General features: G+C 39.9%; 1 protein-coding gene across 1 annotated transcript; it reads right to left on the bottom strand.

Annotated features, from left to right (window-relative positions):
- Positions 1-26,178, bottom strand: RDH10 (retinol dehydrogenase 10). The gene is made up of 6 exons (XM_059485658.1): positions 25,656-26,178; positions 24,945-25,183; positions 5,262-5,360; positions 3,799-3,944; positions 3,356-3,487; positions 1-1,405 (listed from the first exon to the last, which is right to left on the bottom strand). Exons 1-6 carry the CDS (start codon positions 25,945-25,947, stop codon positions 1,282-1,284), a joined length of 1,032 nt encoding a protein of 343 aa, XP_059341641.1. The 5' UTR covers positions 25,948-26,178; the 3' UTR covers positions 1-1,281.
- Between the last annotated feature and the right edge of the window lie 397 nt (positions 26,179-26,575).

Raw genomic sequence — 26,575 nt, 5'->3', positions numbered from 1 at the left:
TTTTAAGGAAAAGGTGGCTCACTTTAATAACCACAGGCATTGGTCACTATTTAACAAGACATTCTAAAAAAAGTAATCACAATTTTTCTGATAGTAGTTTACAAGTGGATGGTATACATTAAGATACAGAGGTAGAATTTCACTTTTACAATGCTTCACTAATACAGATTACCAAATTCAAGGCACAAAATTGTTCGCTTTACAAAAAAATACTGTAAAAATGTCATTTGCTGTTCTACAACACGAGTACAACTCAAAAAAAAATCTTTACACCCTTTAATATTCTGAATGTAGAGTTGCATCAGGCATTATTCTATTTTCCCTTGCTAATAATTGGCATATGACCAGCACTTACATAAACAGTTTGTATCTCAGCTGAGTTGCTTTGTCTTTTAGGCACAAGTCCAGTTAGATAATTCAACACAACAGTTTCCTTGGGGGGGGTGGGGGAACTCTGTCAGAAGTAAGAATGAGGAAGAAGAAATGAAACATGTAGTCCATAATAGTAAATTGGACTCTGACATATAGAGGGAAATGGAACAGAGCATATTTCAAATGAAGTCAACTTGGAAAAAAAGTCAAATGAAATCACTGACTGCATTCCTAAAAAAAACCAGATGCCCAGTACAAGTTTGCTTTGACAGTATGTAAGACATTCATTTGCCTTTGAATCGGCAGAGATTTACAAATTTCTTTTCATCTTTGTTTAAATAGAACACACACAGTTGCAACAAAAGAGAATTACACCACAATTTGGCCATGTGTCCTTTAGAGAACGTGGGTGAACGAGTGAAGAGATGCATTCAGAAATTGTCCTTGAATTTGCTACAAGATCATGAGCAGTAGCTTAAATTGCAAGACTTCCCTCCCCTCCTAAGTAACGTAAGGAAAGTCAAACCACTTCTGAAGCATTCCATCTTCTGGCTGGAGACAGCTCTTAGAAGCCTTAGCAGACTAAGGAAGAGATATCACACAGTGCATCCCTACAACAAGTAGTATGACTAGTTTACTGTACATACAGTGATATTCTAAAGGACAATGGTGGCAGCTACATTGTAAATTCATTTGAGTTACCTATCACATTTCCCAAGTACTCTAGTCAGTTTTATTTACAGTATATAAAAATCCATTGATTTTTAGAGTTCAATACACAGGTTTAGGACCCAAGAGAATGCCACAGTAAGATGTTGACATTTGCATCTGTTAGATGCAAGTGCACTTTGCAATTCAGTCATGTAACATTATTGCATTCACCTATAAATGTTAGTCCATCCAAAAGTGTTAGATTCCATTTTTTGCTTCATTGTTGTTTGTAGCCTGTTTCCGTTGAGCGATGAAAGGATACATACACTTGTCTGCTCCCAAAAATCGATACATGCATACCACAGCTTCAAATGGCAGAATACTGGAAAAAAGAGGTTATAGATTTGTTAGAAGACAGCGTAAGACAAAACCTCTGCTTACATGCACTTTTAAGTACATGTGTTTACACAAACTATGTACTTGGTCTCCTTAAAAACAATATAATACCTACTGGAGATTCTTCTTAAAAGACTTAAGGGATTTTTATTTCACAGGGATACTTTCAGAGAGAACTAAAATTCTAGAGTCCCAATCATACAGGCAAGTAGAAAGGAGAAAGAAGCTGTTTATTCAAATGCTTCCATCTTAGACCAGATTTTCTGTTTTTCACAAGTGTGATAGCTTGTTTTAAAGAACAGGGGCAGGGGCAGATAGGAGGGCAAGGGCATCACAGAAGGCCTGGTAAAAGCAAGGCATCTGCTAAAAGCCACATCAGCAAAGGTCATCAGACATCGAAGATATTCTTTAATGTGAGATTAGTGTTAGTTAATGCCATTCTTTGATCACCAGATGTCTAACAACCTTGATTTATATTCTAAACTCAATCATCCATCCTCAAGAAGAAAGGTCCAAAGTAAAGAGAGCAATTTCCTTCCCCACCCCAGATAAAATTCCAAGAGGTGATTATGTGATGGATACCTGGCTACAGATCCTCCCCTTGTTCCCACATGAACAAAATATTGTTTTTATTTCAAGTGTAATACTCAGGGGCTCCAGTGAAAGAATAAAATGGGATTCCTCAGGCCCTGGGAATAGCAGCAGGCACTTGTTCAGTGGCAAGCAGTACAGTTCCAGCCATTAGGAGTGATGATCACTGAAGCACCAAAAAGTAGATGTCACTGGTACAGGTGTCTCCAGTGCCAGAAGTACTGCTTGTGCAGTGACTGGAGGGCCTTTGATCTAAAGGCTGCTGCCTGGGGCACAGATTATGCAGAAGCTTTGATCTCCCTGTTGGAAGCTGAAGTGTTGAACCAAGAAAACCCAAAGGGCTTTTGATGTGGCTGCTGCTGCCGTAAGGCATCGCCTGTGCAGGAAGCACTGAAGCACCCTCTGAGCTTCTGGGTGAAGGAGTTAGTTCTTAAATATACTGACAGTGGCCTTCATTTGGTGTCAGAATAGACACATACATCTCTCTTCCAGGAAAGAGATGAGCAGTCAATATACCTCTATTTTTTGGTGACCCTGTCCACCAAGAGACACTTGAGCCAGAGGAGAATAACCACCTTGTAAGTGGAATAAAAAACACCAAGGTGCTCAGTTTCAACCATCACTTGCAGAGAGAAAATAATACAATACTATATTTTATATGTTCCTCCCACACACTACAGATTTTAAACAAAACACAGATGCCTGTGAAGCTGTTCTCCATAAACTAGAATTCAAGTGATGTTATATCACAGGAATTGAAGCAGCTCCTGCATTATCTGGCATCACTGAAATGTTAGCCTGGCTACAGATTAAAACAGTTTTCATTCTAAAACTGCAGTGTGTTAGAATGAAAGAAGTAATTCCTTTAAATAGACCTTTTGCCAAAGTTAAGACTCTGAAAATTAGTTCTGGAAGTACCAATTTTCAGTTTATCTACTATATCTGTGCAAGTTCTGAAGAACCTGCAGGTAGGAAGGGCCTCCTCACACACTTGTTATAGAAACATGCAGCTAGAGATTCCTCTGCTGAGAGCTGCCTCATGCCCCATTCCTAAAAAGGAACTCAAAGAGTGCAATTAATAGTCTGTTAAAAAGAAAATAGGAATCCAAGGAGGATGGAAGATGCAAGAAGGTTAAAACAAAGATGCATAGATACACAGGACCTTGGTTAAATGAAGCTTCCCAAGCAAGCAATCTACAAGCTTGCAAGCCAACAGAGACGTATGAATTCTAGCAAAATGGCACCTATGGTCTGTGTGGGTGGGAGGGTGTTTGTATCATGAAACTGGACATGCTCATATATTCTGTGGATTGCATTGCCAAATAACTGGCACTTCAGTTCTTACCTTTTCATGAAGGTGACCATGTACATGAGGCGAGGTGTGCAGATCATTGGCTGGTCTGTAAGGATGGCTCTCATAGCCTGTTTCACACAGTATTCAGGTTTCAAGGGTGGAAGGAAAGGCTCAATTTCTTTTCTGGAACATTTTATTAGGACAGATTAATATGATACCCAAAGGACCATAGACCCCAGTGAAGAGTTCATTAACTCAATTTCTTTGGAACTTGTTTATATTCACTCTTAAGTTACAAAGACTATAGCTCAAAACTTGCATTGTCTGTGTACAAAAGGACAGAAGACAGTGAATTCAGAAAGTCTCTTTTTGAGTCTAACACTAACATTTACTAAAGCAGATATAATATTTAATATTTTTATGGTACCACTTGAGTTACCTTTAAATACTTTTATGGCACTACAAGCACAGAGCAGAAGGAGAATTCTACTCACCTGATCCTGCACCCTCTAAACATTCCTGTATCTACAAGATAAGGGCAGACTAAAGTAGTTTTGATTCCATCCTTTTCAGCAGCCTTCAATTCATGGCTCAAAGACTCATGGAAGCCTACAGCTCCAAATTTGCTGGCACAATAATCCTGTGTTGGCAAGGAACGAAGCAGAGGAAAAAAAAGGGACAGATATGAATGATGTTCAAAGCCAGCATACCTGAGATGATTCTGCACAGATTTTCAAAGCAACAACAAAAAGACGCCCACTGAACAGAGCACCACATCAACTCATTTATCACTTTACTTTTGAGGTAATTAGCACGGAATCATGAAAGCAGGAAAGCTGAATGTAGGAGGATATTACCTTGGATTCAAGTCTTTGAATCAGGCAGGCTCACATGACAAGTTACTCCAATTACCAGTTTGCTTAATAATAAATGCTACAACAAAGGATTGAGATACCTAATACTACCTTGGGTCAGATTTGAAAAAGCTTAAAGAGTTGGCAGGGCATAGGTGTAAAAATCTTAAAAGTGTTATTAGGTTATTAACTAACCTTTTAACACTTAAAAGTGTTAAAAGGTTAGTTTCAACAGAAGATGCAACCAAGATTTGAGTTTTTCTATGAGATGCACAAAACCACTACTGCTGTCTATGCAATAACTTTTTATTGTTGCTGAACTTAGTGTGTTTTCAGTTGGATGTGTCCATCTCTGTTGGTGGTCACACCCAGTTTAGGAAATTCCTTGTAACTTTCTCAAGACAGTAAACACTCTAAAAATCCCAAAGTTACACCATCTTCCTTCATTTAGGTTATGAAACACTGCAGTTTAAGGTCCTGGATTGAGCCTTACCTGTATGCAAAGAAGCCTACACTTATGGGGTAATAAGACTATTATTATTTTAGACACCTTAATTAATTTTCACTAACTGAATGCTTTTTGTTCACGCTTGCATTTGTACTAATGACTTTAAAAAAATGACAAGCTGTAGTCCTAACTTATGTTTATGCACCAGACAAGTCTCACAAACTGGAGTTTTCAAACACCTGCTAGTGAAGCAGGTGAGCCATACATTCTAGAACTTTTGCAGTCATTTCCCCACAGATACAAGAAATGTTACTTTTGAAAGCCTTTGCCTTCAAGCTTAGCACTGAATATCTTGACAGGAATAGGCTAAATGGCTCCTTTCAAGCTCCTAAATTAATCAGGTAATTCAAAGATAACCTGGCATTCTGAAAGCCCCAGCCATCCTAGGATTTTGCTCTCAGCGCCAAGTCCACCATCCAAGTAAATGAATGCAATGCCTACCCACTCACAGGGAGCCATATGTTGATGTGGTACTCAGCACCATAATCTCCAAATATCTTTGAAGATTTGACCTTACTTCCTCTAGCTGATAATATTTAAATAACTTATCTTTGGCAAAAAGTGCCAAATTTTTGTTCATTATAGTCTAACAAACCTCCACTCCAGCAGTACTGAATAGCCCCAAGGAACTTGCAACTGTCACAATGTGTCCATGGTTCATTTCCAGCATCTTGGGAAGGAATGCTTTAGTGGTCTACAAAAAGAAAACAACAAAACACAAAGTACACATAAGCGACGTAAGAAAAAAAACACCACTTCATGAACAAGTTACATTAGCAATGAGTTCTCAAACTCTCAGTTTATTATCAAGAATACAGAAATACAATCATTTTACAGGTTTTGAACTTGAGTTTGTCAAAAATGCTAACAGAAAACCTACAGCTTGTTTGTGAATCCAGACAGCAAGGCAGCAAGGATTATATCTGCAGAAATCCTAAGGTTAAAGGATCAATTGAGCTCAGACGTGTTTATTTTACCAGAAGAGACTAGTTATCAGAAGAAAATAATTTGACCTTAAAATGGAAGCCACATTTTTTAAAAGACAGAAAATGAAATGCAAAATGTTTAATTACACCATCCAGCACATCTCTGTTGAGACCAGTACCAATTATCAGTTCTAATTATTGACAGTGTTTTTTAAGTTAGATATTGCTAATTTTATCCAAGTAACTTACTGCCTTAGGACCTTTATATTAAAAGAAACACCACAGGTGGAGTTTTTGCTGTTGTTACTTCTTTCCTACAATAGAGCCAACATCTGCTAGTTTAAATTACTTCCCATCTTTGTTAGTATCTATAGCACTGCTATAGCTAAAAAGACAAGACATACATTTGTGGTACTTAGTCCTTAAAAGTTCAAAAATAAAATAAACTCAAAGCAAGTCTCAAGATGAAACTTTAATTTTAACCTCCAATTTTTATACTTTGGTTATAACAAAGTTTGTTTCTGTTTAAAAACCTGAGTTAGCGTTAACCCCTTTAAAAAAATTAAGTTTTAAGCAACACACATTGAAGGTACTTGCTGGAAGATCACTCCTACCAGAATACCTATCTTTGTCATCTCTTTTCTGAAGCTGACTCAACACTTCCCCATTAAAAATAGTTATTAAGCAGGGCACCATATTTACAACAAAAATTAATGAAGCAGTAAAATGGTATGTGTAGTTACGATGTACTTCAGCTTTTAGGGTGTCAGTGTACTATACAAGATCACTTCTAAATTGCCCAAGAACTTCAGACAATGCTTTTTAATCACAAACATGCCTAGTTAATATGTTAATCTATTAGTGACAGAGCTACTAATTTATTCCAACTCACTCAATACCATGAATGCTTTATACTCCCAAAAACCAACTCTTCCCATGTAATTTTTATCCAAACTCAGAGAATGCAAATGCCCCTTAAGTATTTCCTACTTGCTTAATTGTTGGTCTGAGCCTTGTCAGCTGCATTCTTAAAAAGACATGCAAACTACAGCTGAATCCATCTAATTCCATTCTTATGCTGTCTGCATTCTCCAATCACAGACATCAGGACAGTTTTGCTCTAATGATTTTCACATGTTCTTGTACAACATTTTTGCCTGCAGGTGTTAAATGACTAATCCAGACCTCCTAACACCACACAAAAGATTGTTTTCACTGGACAGCCGGCAGATGGTAGAAGATTAACAGACCTCCTGACTCCTTGCCTTTTCTACTGTTGATTCATACAACTCCTAGATTCTGTCATAACTACATAACAAAGGCAATTATAAAAAAAAATAATCTGAGAGCAAGCTGCCTTGTGTTTGTTTCTTTCCTCATGGCAGGGATCTCTAAACCTCTTACACAGAGCCTCTGACAAGAATTCAGTTTGCTGTTAAACTAATCTGTGCCAGGCACACAAAGTTTCAGCCTCTCTTCCCATGTTGCATGGCAACAAAGCCGAGTCATCATCGGGCATGGCCACCCGAAAAAGAGGCTTTGCTTGGACAGCACTGAAGTTTTACAGAGTGCTCTTTATTTGCAGCCTGCCTTGCACACTGCAACACCAACAGTGTGTATGCCAGCCCTGATCCTCTGTGCTATCCCTGCACCGCATCCACGCTCCCAGCTCAGTCCTGCTAAACCATTTACTCCACTCCCCAACATTTGTCAGCTCCATCAGCACTTTCCACTTATGTCTCAGCTATCTGTCCACATCACATTGGAATGACTGATTGCCACCTCACATTGCCAGAAAGCTTGATAATGCAGACTGAAGCTCTGGCTGCAAACCACAGCAACTACAGAAAAGGGGCCTTGAAGCTTGTCTTGGGGTAGAGAAAGAAGGGAAAGAAGTAGTGACAGATATTTTTCTACTATTTCAAGGCATGAGTCAGTATTGTCTTCCAAGAGATGAACAGACAAGTGCACCAAGCTATTATCTTTGCTATGGCGCTGCTTTTTCTTCTCCTTTTTTTCTGTTGTTTTTAATATGGTGAACTACGTGTCTTTAAGTGTCTATGTTTAGCTTGGCTGAGGAAGAGAATTTCCAAAGTCATATATGTGTATATATATATATATATATAAATTTGCAAAATAACCAGACTAGTAAATTTCAGAAAGCCCATTCAACTATGCTATACTATGTCAAAGCATAAAGATTATAAAAATTGAGTTTTCAGAGCTTGTGGCTAGAGTAATCCATTTTCAACCAAATGAAATTGGCACATGAAAAATACAGCTTGTTGAGGACACTTTTGGGTGACGTCTTCAGCATCTCAAGTGCAGACTTGAACAACTCCCAGCAGCAGAACTAGAGCCACTTCCCCTAAGTCACCTCTTAAAAGCCATTTATGGCTCAATTGGAAAAAACCCACAGCTCCTCTGCTTTAAAGACAATCAGAAATGCAAGGAAATCTTTGCATGGGACCTCAGTGTTCTGAGACAGTCTGTTCAGATCAAGCCCTATACTTTGTCATGGCATATTATCCCAAAAATCCACTTAAAATCTGAAGCTGAGGGAGTCTATAAAGATAGCATAACTATCATACATAGAAAACTTAGCAGTCCACTATCAGCATCTCCAGTAAATGGATGTTAGAGAAAGCCATCTCGATTGCTGCCATGCTCCAGCCATCTGCAGCAGCTGGGAGTCAGCACTTGAAAACAAGCACTGTCAGAGGCAGACACACCCTACCGGGGGATGCATTTCCAGGCTCAGAGTAAATGCTTGCCCACTGCTCCTCCCAGCCTCCTCTCACTGGGAAAAACAATCCCAAAGTGAAGTTATTCTTTCGGGGTATAAGCAATCCCTAAATAAATCAGTGTTCTTACTGAGCTTCTGGCACCACACGCGTCCTTGATCAAAGCAGCTTCCTCCATACTCTGATTCCCAGTTTTTCTACCCGTTACATAAACCAGATCAACCTAGTTTCTTGTTTCTAGTTTCTTTCAGCTTCAACTACATCTGCCTACCAGACCTGAACTCTTCTGTGTGCTTGTTGTGCTGCTGACAAACCAGTTAAGAGTTTGACTGGTTTCGGGCAAGATGCCTCCTGGGTGGCCTGCCCATCTGGAGTTTGTCTGAACAGGTACACAGACCACATTAGTCTTCTGAGGTGATGCATGGACATGCTAATCCTCCATTAAAAAAAAAAAAAAAATTAGAAGACACCAAGCAAAAGATGGGTTTTGTCCATGGCATTAGAGGTCATGAACCAGGTCCCAAAAATAATTCAAATCAAGTCAAGTGGTTTAATTGAACTATCTGCCTTCTGGTTTGATCCTCAAAGCTTCATTTTTACCTCTCACAGCTGCACAGGAAGACATTTAACTAAAACATAGAAGTATTTAAAGTCAGAGCTGGGTCATGTATTCATGACAAACACACCACAGTTCTCAACACTGAGGAGAAACCAGTAAGTAGAATATAGAGGATGAAAGGAATTGTGATGCATCAGGGCGAACAGTCAGGGAAGTTATGCAAGTGTTCAACATTGAGAAATGCAAGTTAAGCATCTTCTTCACCCAAAATTACCTTTTTCTTTTTTTCAGGGGAAAAAAATCCCAACAAAAGCCAAAATCAAAAAGCAAACCCCAAAAGCATAGTGGGAACATGAATTTTCTAACCTGCAGTATACTTTAGATAGATAGAAACTAGGTAGGAGAGACAGAATGTATAAAGCTGTTGTGAACAGAGTAGAGCTAGTTTTTCAAACTAGCTCAGCCTTTAAGTTTTTTGGAACCTAGAGATCAATTTCTAATCTTGTGAGCATGTTCCTCTATGCTTTTGAATATACCAATAAGACCAAACTATTCCCAGTAGCTGTAACCAAACTTCTATTTCATGTGCACACAGCTTAAATGACTTATTTCTCACAAGTGTGAAACTGAACAAGCATTTACATGTCACTTCATAGCTTTCGTAATCTGTTCTCAACATTTTGGTTTACGGCAAATTAACTTCTAACAGTCTAGCACTTCTTCCCTCCCCTTCCCCAAATTCTTTAGTTCCATTCTTAATGAAACAAAACTCCAAAGATTGTGAAACACAAAGAGCAGCACAGCTGCAATGTCAAGACAAATTAGTCTAAATACAGCAAATGAGAATATGAAGAAATACTGTGTTTGGGAAAGTGATTTTTTTAATTAAATTTTGGATTAATTATTTTTAAAGAAGAAAGCAAGCATCCACAGAAAACAATGTTAGCTGTATGCAGCTCAAAACAATGGATTCTGAATGCAGAAAGCACACCAAAGTAGAAAAGTATGTGCTGCCTCATGCTTAGAGAGTTGCCTTTATAGCAGAGAAAGAAACAAACAGGTACCAACACAAAAGGTCCTTTAGGTTTCTCTTTTTCAATACGATACATTTCTTCATACTTTCTGCCTTCTCTCAACAGCCTTTCTAAACTATTTTAATGGCATAAACAAGCTATATTACTGTAAGTTTGAAGTATCTTTATGCCAAAGTCTATGCCAAAGCTCATTTTCCATACAGTTCCTTCAGGTAAGGAGCATGGTTATTCTTTTGAATATCAAAGGAGGTGAGTTTTCACATCACTAGTTATACACAACAGTGGTGTACTGGTATAACAGAGAAAGCATTTTCTCCCAAGCCACAGCTATTCCTGATGGCCAGAGCAACTACCTAACAGCACAAATGAGTACACTTTCGGGTAAACATATTGTTTCATCTTCATATTAAAAACTATTCAGGCAAATCCAAGAGGCAAAACTGGTGTGGTTAGGCAAGGACTTACATTCAGATATCTCTAGGAACTAAGGTACCAGAGACCATAGCAGCTTGCTGCCCCACATTTGCTAATTTGTTAGTTTAACAGTGACAAGAAAAGTTTTTAATCCAAAATACATGTTATATTCTCCTTCTCCTTTAGCATGGACATAGAGTCTTCTTTCTTCCCATTCTTCTTCACAGCCTACAGCACAGCATTGCAAGTTCTCTTACTCTTGCGCAGGACAGCATGTGGCCACTCCACCCTAGAACCAAACTGAGATTTCCACAAGCCCCAGCTCCTTGTTCCATTCCAGTAATTGAGAAGTGCACCAAGGTCCAACAAAAGAGCACCTCTAATTTTTCTACAGTCCTACCTGTAAGGTAGTCCAAACTATGTGGTATTGCACTAATGCACCACTATATATGTTGAAAGGAAAAGTGCCTGAAAGGCAGAAAACCCCCATAGCAAGCTTATCAGTAAATACACTAAAGTTATTTTCAGCTACAGTCATATAGCCCAACTCCTTTCAGAAGACAGCCACTTTATATACAGTTTATAAACACAGGTTAAAACCTCACTTACAGGATTACAGGGGAAGTCATCATCAAATGGTTTAAGAAAAGGCCTTGAAAATATACCCTAGAACTCTTTCATAGGAACATTTATCAAAGTTAGGCATGTAATATCCAAAATGCATTCTCATGCAGCAAAGTATGAAGTTGCAAGCCTGTCTTTAACCATTTACTTTCCTTCTAGCTTTTTTATTTGGTTCCAAAGAGAACTGAGAATAATCACTTGTCATTTGTACGATCATCTCAATTACTTTTCCCATATATCCTCCACATCCTTCCTGAATTATCCTTCTACAAGCATCTCTGAAATGTTAGCTTAAAATGGGAATGGTAACTGCACTACGACTACATGAAAATACCAAGTAGTGAGTTGAAGACTAGAGAGACCACACAATACAAAGGACGTGGCTCTGACAGTAACAGGCTGAATACAGCAGGCAGACAGAAGTCTACAACTACTGTTGACCTTGCTAACACAAGGGACCAAAGCTGTACTTTAAAGGACCTCAGATGTCTGCTGACTGTTTTCAAGAACTGCTGGGCCCCTTCTGGATAATTAGCCACTGTCTAAGTAAATATTTGAATAGCTGTGGAAATTAGAACGATTTTTGTTCTTTAGTTTCTATTCACAAGAAACGATAATGAACTATAGGTCAGAATTACACAGTTTTCCTAAAGTAATGAATTAAAAAATAAAGTCACATTTCTCTGAATTTTTTAATAGGACTACCCAGATTTTTTTGAAGCAAAAAGGATCAGGAGTTTTTGTGTTAAAAGCAAAATAGGAAACTATTCACGGATTGTCCTCAAGTGTGCCTTGCACAGGCCCTGCATTCAGAACAAAAAAGCTAGACCTTCCAATATTTCATCTCAAAACAAGTCCCTTTGTTATTTATCTCCTAGCAGGCAACACAACCTTTAAGTTCTCACTGAAGGTTTATTTGTCCTTCACATAAACACCCACTGTTTTGGGGCCACAGGGATTCCTTTAATATTGAACTGCACCAGCAGTTAATGCTTAACATACATGCACAGTAATAATGCTACAATTGCTGTGCAACCGGGAGCCCACGAAAGAACATGACAGACTTAAACAAAAGTCTATAATGATGATGAGTTGCACAGAAGCAAAGCCACACATACACTCCCCAATACCTTGGATAGCCTACATTAGTAGACAGAGATAAATCTACTCAGTTTAAGTGAAGGCAATAAAAGAAATACCCTCAAGATGTTAAGTCACAAATGAAAAAGAAACATCAACTTATTTAAAACTTTTTTTAATTTACTGAGAAATAGGCATACTTCTCTTCTCTCCCAACTCTGCATGAAATACTGCATTGAAGTACATGAAGCCTTAGATTAGTAAAAACATAAGCTATTACTTGATTCACTTGGTTTATAATTTATTATTAATTTATGGAAGTAATTTTCTCTACCCTCATGACCAATGCACATACACAAAATCCCCCGTTTCTCAACAGACATACCAAATCAGCTGAGAAGCATTAAAGTTGTACAAAACAAGGTTAAATCCTATTTAGGGAAGTTTGTGAGTTTGTTAGTAGAAATAAGCATCTGTCACACCATTTGCAGAAGAATAACTATGCTACAGCCCACATTTACATTACTACATTGTTTAGCATTTGTATTGTTTAAGGTTCAGTTCCAGAATTTCTCCAGTCTTCAAAGCCAATAGTTACCACTTATCCTATGAAGAGTTTAGTTATCATAGTGGTTCCTCTTTTACATGGAGCTAACTCATGTTGAGTTTATCAGACAAAAGCTGAAACTGAATTAAATAGTTTCCTTAATCAGAACTTAGTGCCACAAAGCTGTTTACAATGGGTAGACAGTAAAGATAAGATAAGTAATGCTATTAAACAAAAAAAAAGCACACAGGAAACTAATACCACTAGTTATCTCTCAAACATTAATCATTGATTTCCACTCTTTACTACTAGAACTAATTATGCTCTGCCTAGGGCAACTGAACATTGCCTGACTAAATTGTCTTTTGTATAGTTTGTTAGCAAGGCTTAGTTGAAAAAGCCTGTGTCTACAGAGAGAGGGATATGAAAAATGCTTAGGGAAGGACATTGCAACAAACTTTTATTACTGTTGCCTTGTCACATCACTACATTGTCCTCCCTCCTTCCTTATAAGGACTTTATTTCCTGTGATCTTACCCCATACTGGAGCAGAAAACAGCTTTGCTCTCCCTCTCATCTAAAGTGTAGGTTAAGTACTCAAGAACACTACCTAAGAAAGACAATTCTGACTTCAGAAACTTGCCTCTTGAGCATCAAGGTGGAAAAGATGTCACTGTAAGCTTTATAGTGCTCGGCCGCTAATTAGACTTCAAGGTCTCTTCAGTAAAGTTTTTCTGCATCCCCCACCACTGCATCAAACTAGATTTTTTTGGGCACCATAATCTAGAGCAGGGGTTTAGGTACATAGAACACAGGCAAAAGTAGCCCTAATTTCTCCTAAAGAACACTTTTCACAGCTGTTTAGGAGCCACTACTATATATAGTTTCTGGGCATGAAGAAATTGAGGTATTCAAGCTGAACCACTCTTGTTATCACTATACCAGCAAATGGAATTCAGAGACTTTATGTTATTGGTATCAGTTTTCACCTTTCTGCTCCCAAGAACTCCTGTATTTTTTTTTTCTAGAAGATTTTAGATTTATCTGCTTTTTTAAATTATTTCCATCCTCAGATGTCAGGCCTGTTCTGCAAAAGTGTCCAATCTTTCTAATGTCTATATGTTACCAGTCATTTTTGCACAAACATCTAGTAGCCTTTAAAGGACATGCACAAAACCTACCTACACAAAACCATAAATGCACACCAACTTGTCCACGTCCCCCTTGCTGATATGGCTTGGCTGATGTGTAAGTGCTTCCAATGTATGCAGCAGTACACTTCAGTCACTGATTATATATTTGGACTTCTTCCCTCCAAAGTCTGCAAGTCTTTGATTTCATACAGCTACGAGAAACAAAGCACATTCTCACTGGTTGCTGAGAGAGATGGTGAAAATCTCCATCCTTAGAGGAATCACAAAGCTGTTTGGGCACAAGCCTGGGCAACTGGCTCTGGGTGGCCCAGCTGGAGCAGGGGAGGTGGACCTGATGACCCTCAGAGGCCACTTCCCACCTCAGCCATTCTGTGATTCTCCACTTAAGTACACTAATTCCCTGTACAACAGCCCATTCCCTCTTTCTCTCACAGAGGAAGAAGTTCAGAAGCCAGCAGAGACCTTGCACTCTTCATCACTGTGTTAACTGCAAGTTTATCCATGCAGAATCTTAACTAACTGGAAAGAATGCCAACCCCTCTGCTACATCTCTCCTGTATCTCTCTGACAACACTTCTTGCCTGCAATAAATTATCCTGATCTGAAACAGTGTCTGTTCTACTTCCATTTCTCCTTCTCCTTTGGTCACAAGCCCCTTCTGCTGGAGGGAGGGCCCAATGAAGCAGTGTAGACCACCCAGCTGAATTTCTTGAGTAAAAAACATACCCAAGCCAAGTTCAGCACATACATGTACCATACTGTTTTCAAAAACTAATTCTGTCCCCCTGGCTATCAGAAATCTTCCAGTAACTACACTACCATGCCAGTTTCTTTAGGACATTCTGAGCCCTCACAAACAATTTTTTGCACTTTGAATTTTAATGGTTTTAAAGTTTGGTCAGACCAATCCAAACATACTGGATTCTTGACAGCTAGCAATGAACAGTGAAAAAGAGCATCTCTGCCTAAATCATGTAAAAGTGCAAAATCTAAATTCCCAATGACATTTCTTGTAAAGTAATCTAGAAGATGAGACTGAATAATAGAGGTAAGATGGCATAGTAAGAGGGCCATTGGAGGCCCAGCTATGTGTTTGATCCACCTTACACAAAAAACAAGCAAGTCTAGACCAAAGTGGAACAAATGTATACCTGCAGACTTCTCCAGACAGCACAAATTTAGGGCATCACTGAACACAAGAACTGAAGGTTTAAAAGTACTCGCAAAAAGCTGGCCTCTTCCCTCCTGGTCAAAGGCATTTTATTAGACAAGCTAATATTTATTCTCCATAAATATTAATCTCATTCTACTCTCAGACTATCATAGCTATCCAACCACAATTACTATACATTTAAATGAAGTATTACACAGTTGGCAGCCACTGAAAAGTAAGATGCATCTTAGAAAGCGAATCCTTCTGCTCAAATCTTCCCGGTCAGTATTTGAGCTTTCTACAGAGCCATGACTAACAAAGAGATCCAATGTGGCTGTGACAGCACAGATACACTCCTGCAAATTCAGGAATTTAAATTACAGTCTGAGTAGGCAGCAGCACCAACCTTGTATTCTTCCACAGGCAGATCTATCAGTAAAGATGACCTAAAAATAGGTTTATTGAAATGTCAAATTTGAAATTACTTTAGAGTTTTCTACTCAAGTAAAACAGGAAGTTAACACTTGCCTACTCCCTTCCACAAAAGGTGGCTAAAGCCCCGCTGAAGTCAAGTCACTAGAAATTCTGCTTTGTTTATATACTGACAAATGGCTGTGTCAAAGGATTTGTAGCGTTTCAGAGCTATGTTGACATTAGTGTAACAAACACATTAGTTCCTCACCTTCATTAGCACAAGCTTGCAGCAAATGTCCAACCATTTGGAGAGCAGTTATTTATTGCCAGCTATTTGATAATCTTGACAAAAATGAAAACATGCCCCTATGAGTCTGTGAAAAATCCACATAACAAATTCATTTTAGAAAAAGCTATTAGATAAGAGCTCAGAATATTTTGTTCAGTGAACAAGAACAGAATCCAACTTTTAAATCCACGTTTTTCTCCAGCTTGCCATAAGCTTAGTCATCTTCTGGACTATTTAGTAAAGCTTGGTATTTTAGTCTACAGGTTTCCAAAACATTACTAGAGAACAGTACTGTCAGAACCACTTACGGAAAATATGAAGTCATCATTCATGTTTTATGACTTATGTAGCAGGCTTTTTAAGAAGTGGCTAAGCAGAAAGGGACTGCCATATTTTATAGATACCTTAAGGCCAGTACCTCTGTAACAATGCAATTCCTAGAGTACTTGCAGGCAGATGAAAGCTGAGTCACTTTACTCATCCTGCCCAACTCAGTCCCCAAGTCATTGTTTTGAATAATTTCCTTCATAACAAGGAAAGTGATTATGCTACAACTGAATATCTCACAAGAGGAACAAGACTAGAAGGAAAGTTTCTCTTTCTACATAGCAGTCTTAGTGGAAACAGAAAACTAGGGAAGATGAGATTTAACTAGTGATTTAACTTCAGAGTTTCTTCAGGAAACAGCAAGACCCTAAAAGACTATGACTTCCTACAAAGTAACTCACTGAACAAGAAGTAACATTTCTAAAATGCATGAAGCTTTTAGGTTTTAAAAACCTAGGTGTTTATGTTTCACACTTCTCCCCACCCTTCCACAAAAGGGTGTACAGAAAATAAATAGTCTCAGCAGGTAAATTTTTTGCTTCATAAGCCAACAAAGGATAAAATGATCAAAAGACTCCAGCTAATACAGTGACTAAACCAGCAACTAATGCAATTTTCAAAGATTTTGCTCGCACAGGCATTTTAAACAATCATCAGCAAAATACTCACTTTCTTAGGGGGTGAGTCTTCAGAGAGAGAAATACTTCCTTTGCATGTCTGTGGAAACCATGCTTATTTCCCACAAGCTGAAACATGGCTCCAGCCTGGGCTTTTTTTCCACATTCTGTGTTAGTAAAACTGATTTCCAGAGAAGTCAAACAGTGCAGTAGGCACAGAGATCACAGCAATCATAGTATTGTTTCAAGGTAAACAAGCTAAAGCTGTTAACACAACATTACCTGATGTGTACAGAAAACTAGCCTACCTTTATCTAAGGGTTTTTAACAGTTGTAATTAAAATACTGCCATCTCTTTTGAAGTCATTATATTCAGACTGTTATGCCAGAGGAGGATTTGTTATGTCCTGGAATCATTCATGACTACTTAATTATTCAGAGGATGTAAATCCTACTCAAAAAAAAAATCTAAGAATGAGGTTTCGCTAGGATAATCACAGAGGCTCATTGAATAAAACCACAGAGCTGCAGGTTTTCAGCTAGGTGGTTTTATCCTATTCCTCTTCACTGTTTCTCCCACACATTGGCTACTCCAAGTCTGAAATGCTGATGAGGTGATTCCAGCCTTCAAACAGAAAAATGAATCAACTTGGGTAAGAAAATTAGCAGCTTTCCTCCCTGCCCTGCAGACAAGTTAGTGAGCTGAACCAGCTCACCCTAACAGCAGCTGAATATAAAAACTAGTGCAAGGTAAGATACAGATTCAAGGGATGGTCCCACAAGACAGACTGCCACCACAAAGCTGTCTTGTAGCTTCATCCTAGATCAACAGGACTTTGGACAAGTTACTTTTAAACACACACTTGTGAGCTTTTTCAAAACAATGCTGAATAGGGGAGTGCTTGAGAAGCTGTCACACAAGTTCAAACAGATGGCAGAAGCAACCAGCACCAGGGCACATTTAGGTGCAGAATTCAACAGCCAAACAAACTTGAATTTCAAAAGGCTCACACTAAGGTAGTCACCTCAGCTCCACAGCTGTTCCAGCACATCTTGGCCTACCATGCCCTCCCATCCCAGTTGTGATAACTCACTCAAGTGTTAATTTGACTGACATATAAATCATTTTACTAATATAATTATTTACAAGAACAGAGTGTTCATTCAAAAGTCTAAGCACAGATGTAAATCTCTCCCCATTTGTGACATATCTGCTTTCAAACTAAACTCTCAACCCCTAACATTCTATGAATCTCAAAGTCTATGCCTACTCACCTATACTGTAACTGCATTTTGAAAGACTGAAAGACTAATTTTTAGCAGATGAAGAAGTCTAAGACCACAGGTAAAAGCACACAGCATCACATGCGAATCAGCTTCAGCTTGACTTTGCAGAAAGACATCTGCCATTTTTCACAAAAGACAGAGAGGTATCAGTAACTCAGTTTTATCATCAGTGTCAATAGCCAGAAACCTCAAAGGTCAAAGGGAGCAAGGCTTATCAAGTGAGTGAGGCACTGGTTTTTACATACAGAGAATTGTGGAAAGATTTAGTACTAGAGTACGTAACAAAATCCTTCCCTCCCCACAGAAAAACCCCGGAAGCGAAATCAAAGCATGAGAAGCATTGGGAGAGAGTAATAGTTCACAGCTGATAAGGATAAAAGTAGAAAAGATTTAAGAAGTGCCGTGCTAAAATGACAGAGATGGTGCTAGAAAACATAACATTCATCTTTCCTCAGCCTGTCTAGTCAGAGTAATTGATGATACTGAGAGCTATGAAAAAGGATTGCTTACCCACACAGATCAGTTAAGGAAGGTCTTAGGCAGTGTTGCAAACACTGGGTTAGCAGGACACTTGGCTGCATCAAAATTGGGATTTCTTTTCCCCACCACTGAGCACACAAACACAGCTGTCTTCTCCAATTCTGCTACAGTCACTTGGTTATTACAGAAAGTAAATAACATAATGACACAAAATTAACCAAGCCAGCATTCATAAAATAAAGGTGGATGTTACCAGTAGATGGAAGAATACAGAACTTTAAACTCCATTGCCCTCCTAACCTCTACAGGACAAGAAAGGCATACACATGGCCTTTTAGATGAGTATTTCACTGAAACATTGAAGAGCTGCTCTCTCCACTTGTAACAAGGTTAGGCACCACACTGGCAAAGACCATTGTCACATTCAAGGTTTTCCTGTCTCCCCACATCCTTCACAAGTAACTGCATAATTGCAGACCAAAGCCAGGTCAGAGGTTTTTGCTTATTCAGCTGACCTACTGTGTTCCATAAGAAGGAGGAATATAACCATCACACTGATCACTCACCCAGGACCATGCCTTCAGAGAAGATTAGCAATCCTGAAAACACTCACACAGTTTGCTGACAAGTCTCCAAGCCTCAGAAAAAGTCACAGGACACCAAAGAGTGAGATTTTCCCAAGTGTCTTACCTCTATACTATACTGCAACTCCAGCTTCATATTAGATGGATGTAGAATTGCAAGTCACTTAATTATTAATACTTCAGATATGTTTCAAGTAGTCTTGGCATGGTCTCTTCAGGACAACTTTCCCTTTCCTTAAGTGAACTTTCACAACGGTTTTCTATGAAGCATTATGGCTTTCACTGTATTTTTATACAGTTTAGTGAATGGAAGTAAATGGCTGATCACACCTTGTGCTACCATCTTGGACACCAATCTACAGGCAACAAATACTCCATGGGTCACAATCTGAGATTCTCTATTTTCTGTTTCCTGAGACTCTAAGATCCGTGCACCTTTTAAATGGTGCAGCAAATTAAATTCCATAGTATGTCTGAGAGAAGCTGTCACAAAAGCTTTGGTGTAACTGAAGCAGTTCAAGGAAAACATTATGGAAGGTCATTTTAGAGCTGTTAACTGACTGGAATGAAAATCAAGCACTGTACATCATCGGTGAGAGGGAAGGGAACTGCACAAATTCAGCTGTCATTTGAACAAAAAGTCAGCATTCTCCATCACACAAGGAAGATGCTCCAGCACAGAAAGTATATGTAGGAAGGCTGGTGTTGTAACACATTCAAAAAATCTTCAATATGATTTTCTCACAGCCCTGAGTGTTGCTAACTAAGCAAGAGTGCTGTAATTTATTCTCTTCACACTCCTTGATATGTAACTACTTATTTATCATCAAGATACAGTAGACAATGAAGAACCAAGACAGAACAGACTCAATAGCCCTAAGGGAATAGAGCTGAGAAAAACATGGAACAACTACAGTTTGGTGGGCAGCACTGTGGAATCCCAATTATAGATGCTCAAACTCATGATTCCCACACAAGGCAAATGAAGAGGCGTTTTGCATAAGACTAAGATCTACCTAGCACCCTATCCCTACACACTCAGTTATGTGTGTTGGCTCTTCAGATGAGTACATTCCCAAAAGAGTAATTTTTATCCTCTTCCATTACTATTCTGAAACTGGTGTAAGAGTGGTGCTATGGTCAAAGCTCAAACATACAGGCACCTAATTAAAGGGTCTGGGTTGGTGTCTGCATCAAAAAAGAAAACTTAAAAAAAAAAATTAATGCTTTTTAACTGATCACTATACCTAAAACATGATTACAAAGCTAAGATACAGATATACAAAAATTTCAAGATACAAGATCTAAAATTAAAGACTGCATGATGGTAACTGACAACTGTGCTTGACACAATGCTAGTCCTCGTAGACCATAAAGTAAACCCATGAAGAAAGTTCTGAACCAATAGCACTGTGCCCATTTTAACTCCAGAAATATATATACACCCCTTTATTTTCCAAAACTTGTGCTGAGTACACTGTTTTATAAAATGAGAAAGTGTAGTTTTCTAGGGCCTGCATCTGGAAGATAGTATTTTCTCATTTGATAGATTCCCTCTTTTTTTTTGAGAAATGAACCCAGAAACAGATGAACAGCAGAACCATACCAAAGCACTCATAAGTTTTAAGTATGACTAATACAGCTATTTCCATAGCAAAGAGTAAGATTGCTTTTTCCTTCATACTCACTACCCAGCATGCTACCACAGTATATGAAACACATGTGCTGTCCAGGGTAATTTACTGGTGGCATGGAGTTGAATAATTGAGCAAGGGAAGAGCTAGTTTTGATGATACTTTTTGGATCACATACAAATGTTTTGCTTGAACTTGATCCGGCTCATTTTTCAAAGAAACAAGTCAAGAACACATAGATTAAACTTTGTAAGTGAACTCGAGCATCTTGTTTTTTTAACATCATTAAAAAAAAGAAAAAAATTTAAGCTAACTTCACTCATCTGAAATACTAAATATAGCTGGGTGGCCTGTTAGTGGAATATTCTGTCTATATTTGATCATCAGTGCTAGAATCCTAAATTTGATAGAACTAAAAATCATGCCAAGAAGCCAAAAGACTTAGCAGGGTATAGACCCAAATATCATAAGCTGCATTCTCTTCCATAGAAGATTGTGTCCACACTATGTGTAATACTTCTGTATCTGAACTAAACAAACTATAGGCATAAATGGGCTTTATTTAACACCAGGGAGCTTGAAGAGAAGACAACAATACATAAATACTGATACATTATAGATAACCATAGCCCCTCCAAGGCTTTAGCAATCCTGTGAGTCTAATGAGACTGATAAGTACAGCAGCTGCATCAATGGGTATTTGATTTAGTAACTCTGCATTAACCATCTTTCCAAGGTATATTTAAATTTTAGAGGTTTTCATGAATGCCCTAAACACCCTAGTACTGTTTCCCTCTCTAATCAGTATTTATCTCCCCCCACCAATGTCAGACCATCTGAAAATTACTTCAATTCCTACAGAGATGCCAGCATATCTTCAAAAAATCAAGCAGCTGTAAATAAATGAAAAAAAACCAAACAACCCAGACTAAGAAAGCAGTACACAAGTCTTTAAACCTCTGGGCCTTAGTCACTCTCTATATGGATTTCTTTTTTTTTTTTTTTTTTAATATGACAGAGTTGGAGCAGAATGCTTTTGCTTCCCCCTTATGGTAAGTTGAAGAGAACTCTAGGAGAAAAGCTTTAAGCTGAAATATTTGGAGTATCCCCCATGACAGGGAAACACAGATCACTGATGTCTTAGAGCTGAATACTGAAGACCTGTTGTACAGGAGGATCTTCATGTCACAGAATTTCAGAACCTGCTCATCACCCTGCACTGGCCCTTCCCCATGACCAAAACTAGAAGGACTGCCCAGGTATTATAGTGATGCCCAATATTAATATTTAATTATATAGCAATAGATTATTTTTCCAGAAGTGTTAGAGTAGGTACAAGATTCTCAAATTGTCCCAAAATTAAGAGTTGGTAGTTTTATTTTATATGATGCCATTCTCTAAACCACAGTATTTTTGATACTTAAGCTTTATTGTAAAACTACAAGAAAAAAGTCCAATTCCTATATTTACTAAAAATCTGATTTAGTAAGAGCTTCAAGTTATATTGTGACAGCATTTTTGAATTTTGCATCCCGACACATCATAGAAAGAAAACTTCTAGTCTGTAGAAATTCAGCTCTAATAATTGACAAGTGCAGCCAAGTAAGTTATTATTCTTGCAATAGACTGGCAGGAAAGATAGTGTTACACTCCTGCTACAATTTTATGCATCTGCAAATTATAGTAAACCAGAGCTGGCTTATTTCAAACCAGGAATGGATTTTGTCCCTATGTTTTCAATATCAGAAGCATTCAAGTTATCACAGCATGAAATAACAGGTTTTTAATACTGCAGTGGATTTTATGCTGTGGAAATTGCTACATGATGCAGTGGTGACATTTTTATATAGAACACTCATAGGAAGGATTACACAAATCATGCATGTCAGCAAAATGGAAAGCATCTGTTTAGGCTGTTGCATGCTGCTAAGGTTCTCTGGACTGCCAGTTTGTGATATGGTGCACAGCCCAGTTAGACTCACAGCAGCAAAATAGTGACAGATTTTCATGTCACTGCCTACTGCAGAAGTTGGGCAGCCTTCTGATGGTAGCTGCTTGCATAAAAGCAAGATCAGATCACCTGCATTCTGCATGGAGAACAGGCAATTAATCTGATGTCAAATGTTTCAAGGGACAGTACTAGAGCCTTATTTTCAGTTTTTATGTAGAAACACATCAAGGCTTGATTAATGATCAAGGGATGAAAAAGAATTTCTACCAAACCACATTAAAAAAAAAAAAAAAAACACAAACACCAAAACCCCAGAAAGTACAGACTCTTAACTACTGAAGTAATATTACATGCAAGATCCATGTCTTTACAAAATCCATTTACAGTTTTTTGGACTAAACACCCTGCAAGAATACTTAAAAGCCTACATAATGCTCCAGAGTATTAGCTTTGCTTTTGGACCACCAGTTCAGCTGACACGGAAAAGCCTAGCTGTATAAGACTTCACACATCTAGACACATTGTTCTATTTAAGTCAGCATTGACTTGCATCAAAAAAGTTGGCTTCAAATCAGCTGATTCAGATGATATCTTATGAATTAAGTAGTATTACTTTCAACAGAAGTCCACCCACTATTTGTCCAGCCAATCTTTTCTGGGACCATGAAGGGGAATACAAGGAAAAGAGTTTTGCCAACAGAGAAAAAAAAAAGAAAAAAGAAAAGCAAAGCAGGGCACAGAATCTACAGGAAGTTTACATATGAACAGATCCTCAATTAAATCTAAAGGGTGTTGACTACTCCTTTAAAACTTAAGCCAAAATCTCAAGTTCCGCAGTCCAGACATAGCTATACCTTCTTGGAATATTTTTTTTAAAGCCCCTTAACACTAACATTTAGAGCTAGATGAATGGAACTGTTATGGAAACCCAATCATAGCAATACTAGAATCTTAGTTTTCTATTACTGTAAGAGACTCAGAACACACAGAGTGCTTTAAAAAGGTCTCTGAAACTGTTATTTATAAGTGTATGACTTAGGCCTGAAGGAAGAACAGCTGGAGAATTTAGGATCCTCCCATATTTTAACTCATGGTGATGTCATAATTTAGAGTTCTTGGAAACTGTCAATTCAACATTTAAGCCACATCAATAACAGTCATTAAATCTACTACACATCTCTATTGGCTTAACCACCAATTTAACTTTCATTAAAGGGAACACACAGAACTCATAATTATAAGAAGTCACATAAGCATTCTCAGAACCTCTCAGATTGCTTTAAAATATATACTTTGAGACTTTAAAAGAGCTTCTAAACATACTATCTCCTGTGTACTCTGCAAGCTTTACAATACATTGGAAAGAGACTGCTCTGCCATTAAGTGTTTCACAGTGCAGATCTGAAGGGGCTCCTTTAGGGTTATGAAACAGCATTTCATTTCCATGTTAAAAAGTTAGCTTGTGAAGGCCTTCTAAGTTTTGAAGATGAAGCACTTTATAAAATTGTATTCTGAAAAACCTTGTTTGACTGATCTTACCTTAAGTCAAAGTATATTTCAGATTGCCTAATCCTTTCATTGTTATGCAAGTGTATTTCATAACCTTATTTGAGGAATCAAAGAACAGTTTTAATACTAACAATGGTCTCAGTCTGACAACTAATGCTAACCCAAGTGTACATCATGCCCTCCTTCAACACTCCAATTTATGTAACTCCACACCACTATGGGTCTAAAAATAAACCACATGGGAAAACAAGGTTTAGATGGACAAAAAGAGTAAGACCACATACTTGTTCTCCTTAATTAGCACCTGCTAGTTGTGGAGACAATACCATCCCAGAAACCACAGCTAAGATTTTCTTACTTCTACAAGCAGCCTCCAGAGAAAGCTATGAGGATAAATACACAGAATTCCTGAAAAAGTGTTCCTGGCTTGATTTCTTGAGAAATCTTTTTTGCCTTTACCCCCAGCCTTCAAAAGGAACACTTTGCCTCCAAGGCAATTCAAACAACATTTTCAAGGGCTTTTAAAGAATTTTTTCCCCGAAATGTGCAAGTTTGCTATTGTAATGATCCTTAGAACAGTATATTAAAGTTGCTAATGTGCTGGCAGAAGAGTATGTGAGAAAAGAAGCCATTCATTAGCAGTAACAACCTTTAAGGAGATTCTGAGATTATTGCTTGTAAAGGATTTAATATCCAAAGCTACAGAAATGACCACAAGACTCAGAACTCTGGATTCTAGGAGGATGCCTCTGATTTAAGATGATTTGTTAACAATCTTAATACCAGCATTCCTGTTATACAGAACAGTTCGAAACAAGAAATACCCAAAGCAGTGATCCTACAAGTGAAAAAGAACAAGTGCAAACCTCAAGGAGACAGGAGTTCTGCAACAGCAGTTCATTTCCCAAAATTAGTTACCAAAAAGGACAGTAGAAAGGAGCTCATAGTTACCCAGAAGTGTGCGTGACAGTTAACCATCATGGTCCTCTCAATAAGCTCATCAGGACACTCCAGAAGATGGTGCCCGGAGACCACACCAGCATTGTTAACCAGGACAGACACCTCGCCAACCTCCTTGCGGACCCTCTCAGCTGTCAAGTAGACATTCTCTCTTTTGCCCACATCACAGGTGTACGTGTAAACCTGCAAGTTGCAATGGGGCAGCACATCTTTCTCTCCATCTCCAGCCACTAAAAAACACAGATAAGAGAACAGAAGGGGTGGGGGGGGGAATAAAGTTCTTGCTCATATTTTGACATTCAAACAAGTAGCTCAAGCAGAAACAGCACATACAATTTCAAACCACCAAAACTTCTATTTACTTTGGTGTCATTGCAGTACACCAGGAGTCAGCTATTTACTATCGCTGCTACGTGTTTTAGGAAAAGCCGCAGGTTTTAAAGCAGCCGCCGGAGTCCGGGGCTCCGCGAAGCAGGTCTGCGCTCACGGCTGCGGGCACAGGGCCGGCTCTGGCTGGTACAAGTGCCGTCGGGGCGTCTGATACCCCTGCGCCCGGCGGTCTGCAACGCGGAGCCGCTCTCAGGGCCGGCCGCAGGTGAGCGCTGCTCCGGGCTGGAGCCGCCGGGCGCGCAGCCCCGGCTCGCTCTGCCCCAGGCCGGGCAGGTGAGCGGCGGGGACAGCGCGGGGAGCCCCGCCGCTTACCTCCGGGGGCGGCAGCGGCCGCCTGCTCGGCCATCTCCCGGTAGATGTGCCGCACCATGCCCGCCGTCTCCTCGTTGCTCTGCGTGTTGATGTCCCACAGCACCAGAAGCGCCCGGCGCCGGGCGAACTCCAGGGCGAAGAGGCGGCCCAGGCCGCTGCCCGCCCCGGTGATCAGGCACACCTGCCCCGCCACACTTTTCTCTTTGGGCCGCACCAGCCACTTGGCCGCGGCCAGCACAAACGCCCACAGCACTCGGAAAGTGACCACGAAGAACTCCAGCAGGATGTTCATGCTGCCGGACCGCGGGGCCGGCGGCACGGAGCCTGCTCGCCGCCCGGCTCCCCGACCTGGAGCCGCCGCTGCCCGGGACCGCCCGCCACGGGCACCGAGGGAGGCTCCGCTCACGGGAGTCCCGCCGCCGAACTCTCCCGCTCCGTACCGCTCGCTCCCGCAGCCCCGCCTCAGTCACACACGCCGAGGACGGAGCCCGGACACGGTGTTGCCCGCCTGCCTGCCCTCCACCTCCCCGTTCTGCCCCGTCCCGCCCGCGGCCCCGCTACTGGCAGTGAACATCTTGCTCGCTCGGCCCCTCTATATAGGGCGGACCGGGCGGCCGAGCCCCTCCCCCGGGCCGGCCCATCCCGCCCCGCATTCCCGGGACCCCCCGCCCCCGCCCCGCTCCGCCCCGCCGCCGGGGGAGGTCCCCGACAGGAACGGGGACGGGACGGCCGGTGCTTTGCGCTGCTCGGGGCGGGAGTCCCGGCGGTTCCCGGCGGCTCCAGCCCGCCCCAGCCCGCCCTCGGACTACAAGTCCCGGGGTGCGCCGCGCCCCGCCGGAGCGCCATCTCGGGTGCGGTGCCGCAGCGCGGGTGAGAGGAACGCGCACGGGCGCTGAGGGTTCGTGCTCGGGGCTAGAGAC

Source organism: Ammospiza nelsoni, chromosome 1, assembly GCF_027579445.1.
Source record: "Ammospiza nelsoni isolate bAmmNel1 chromosome 1, bAmmNel1.pri, whole genome shotgun sequence".
Taxonomy (NCBI): domain Eukaryota; kingdom Metazoa; phylum Chordata; class Aves; order Passeriformes; family Passerellidae; genus Ammospiza; species Ammospiza nelsoni.
The sequence above is the reverse complement of the archived record's forward strand: the minus strand, read 5'-3'. Positions and strand labels throughout refer to the sequence as shown.

Coding starts and splice junctions, on each gene's coding strand:
- RDH10 (XM_059485658.1), bottom strand. CDS start 25,947: ATGAACATCCTGCTGGAGTTCTTCGTGGTCACTTTCCGAGTGCTGTGG. Junction 25,184..25,655: donor GGCCGCTGCCGCCCCCGGAG/GTAAGCGGCGGG, acceptor TGTGTTTTTTAG/TGGCTGGAGATGGAGAGAAA. Junction 3,488..3,798: donor TTTAGAGGGTGCAGGATCAG/GTGAGTAGAATT, acceptor AAAATGTTCCAG/AAAAGAAATTGAGCCTTTCC.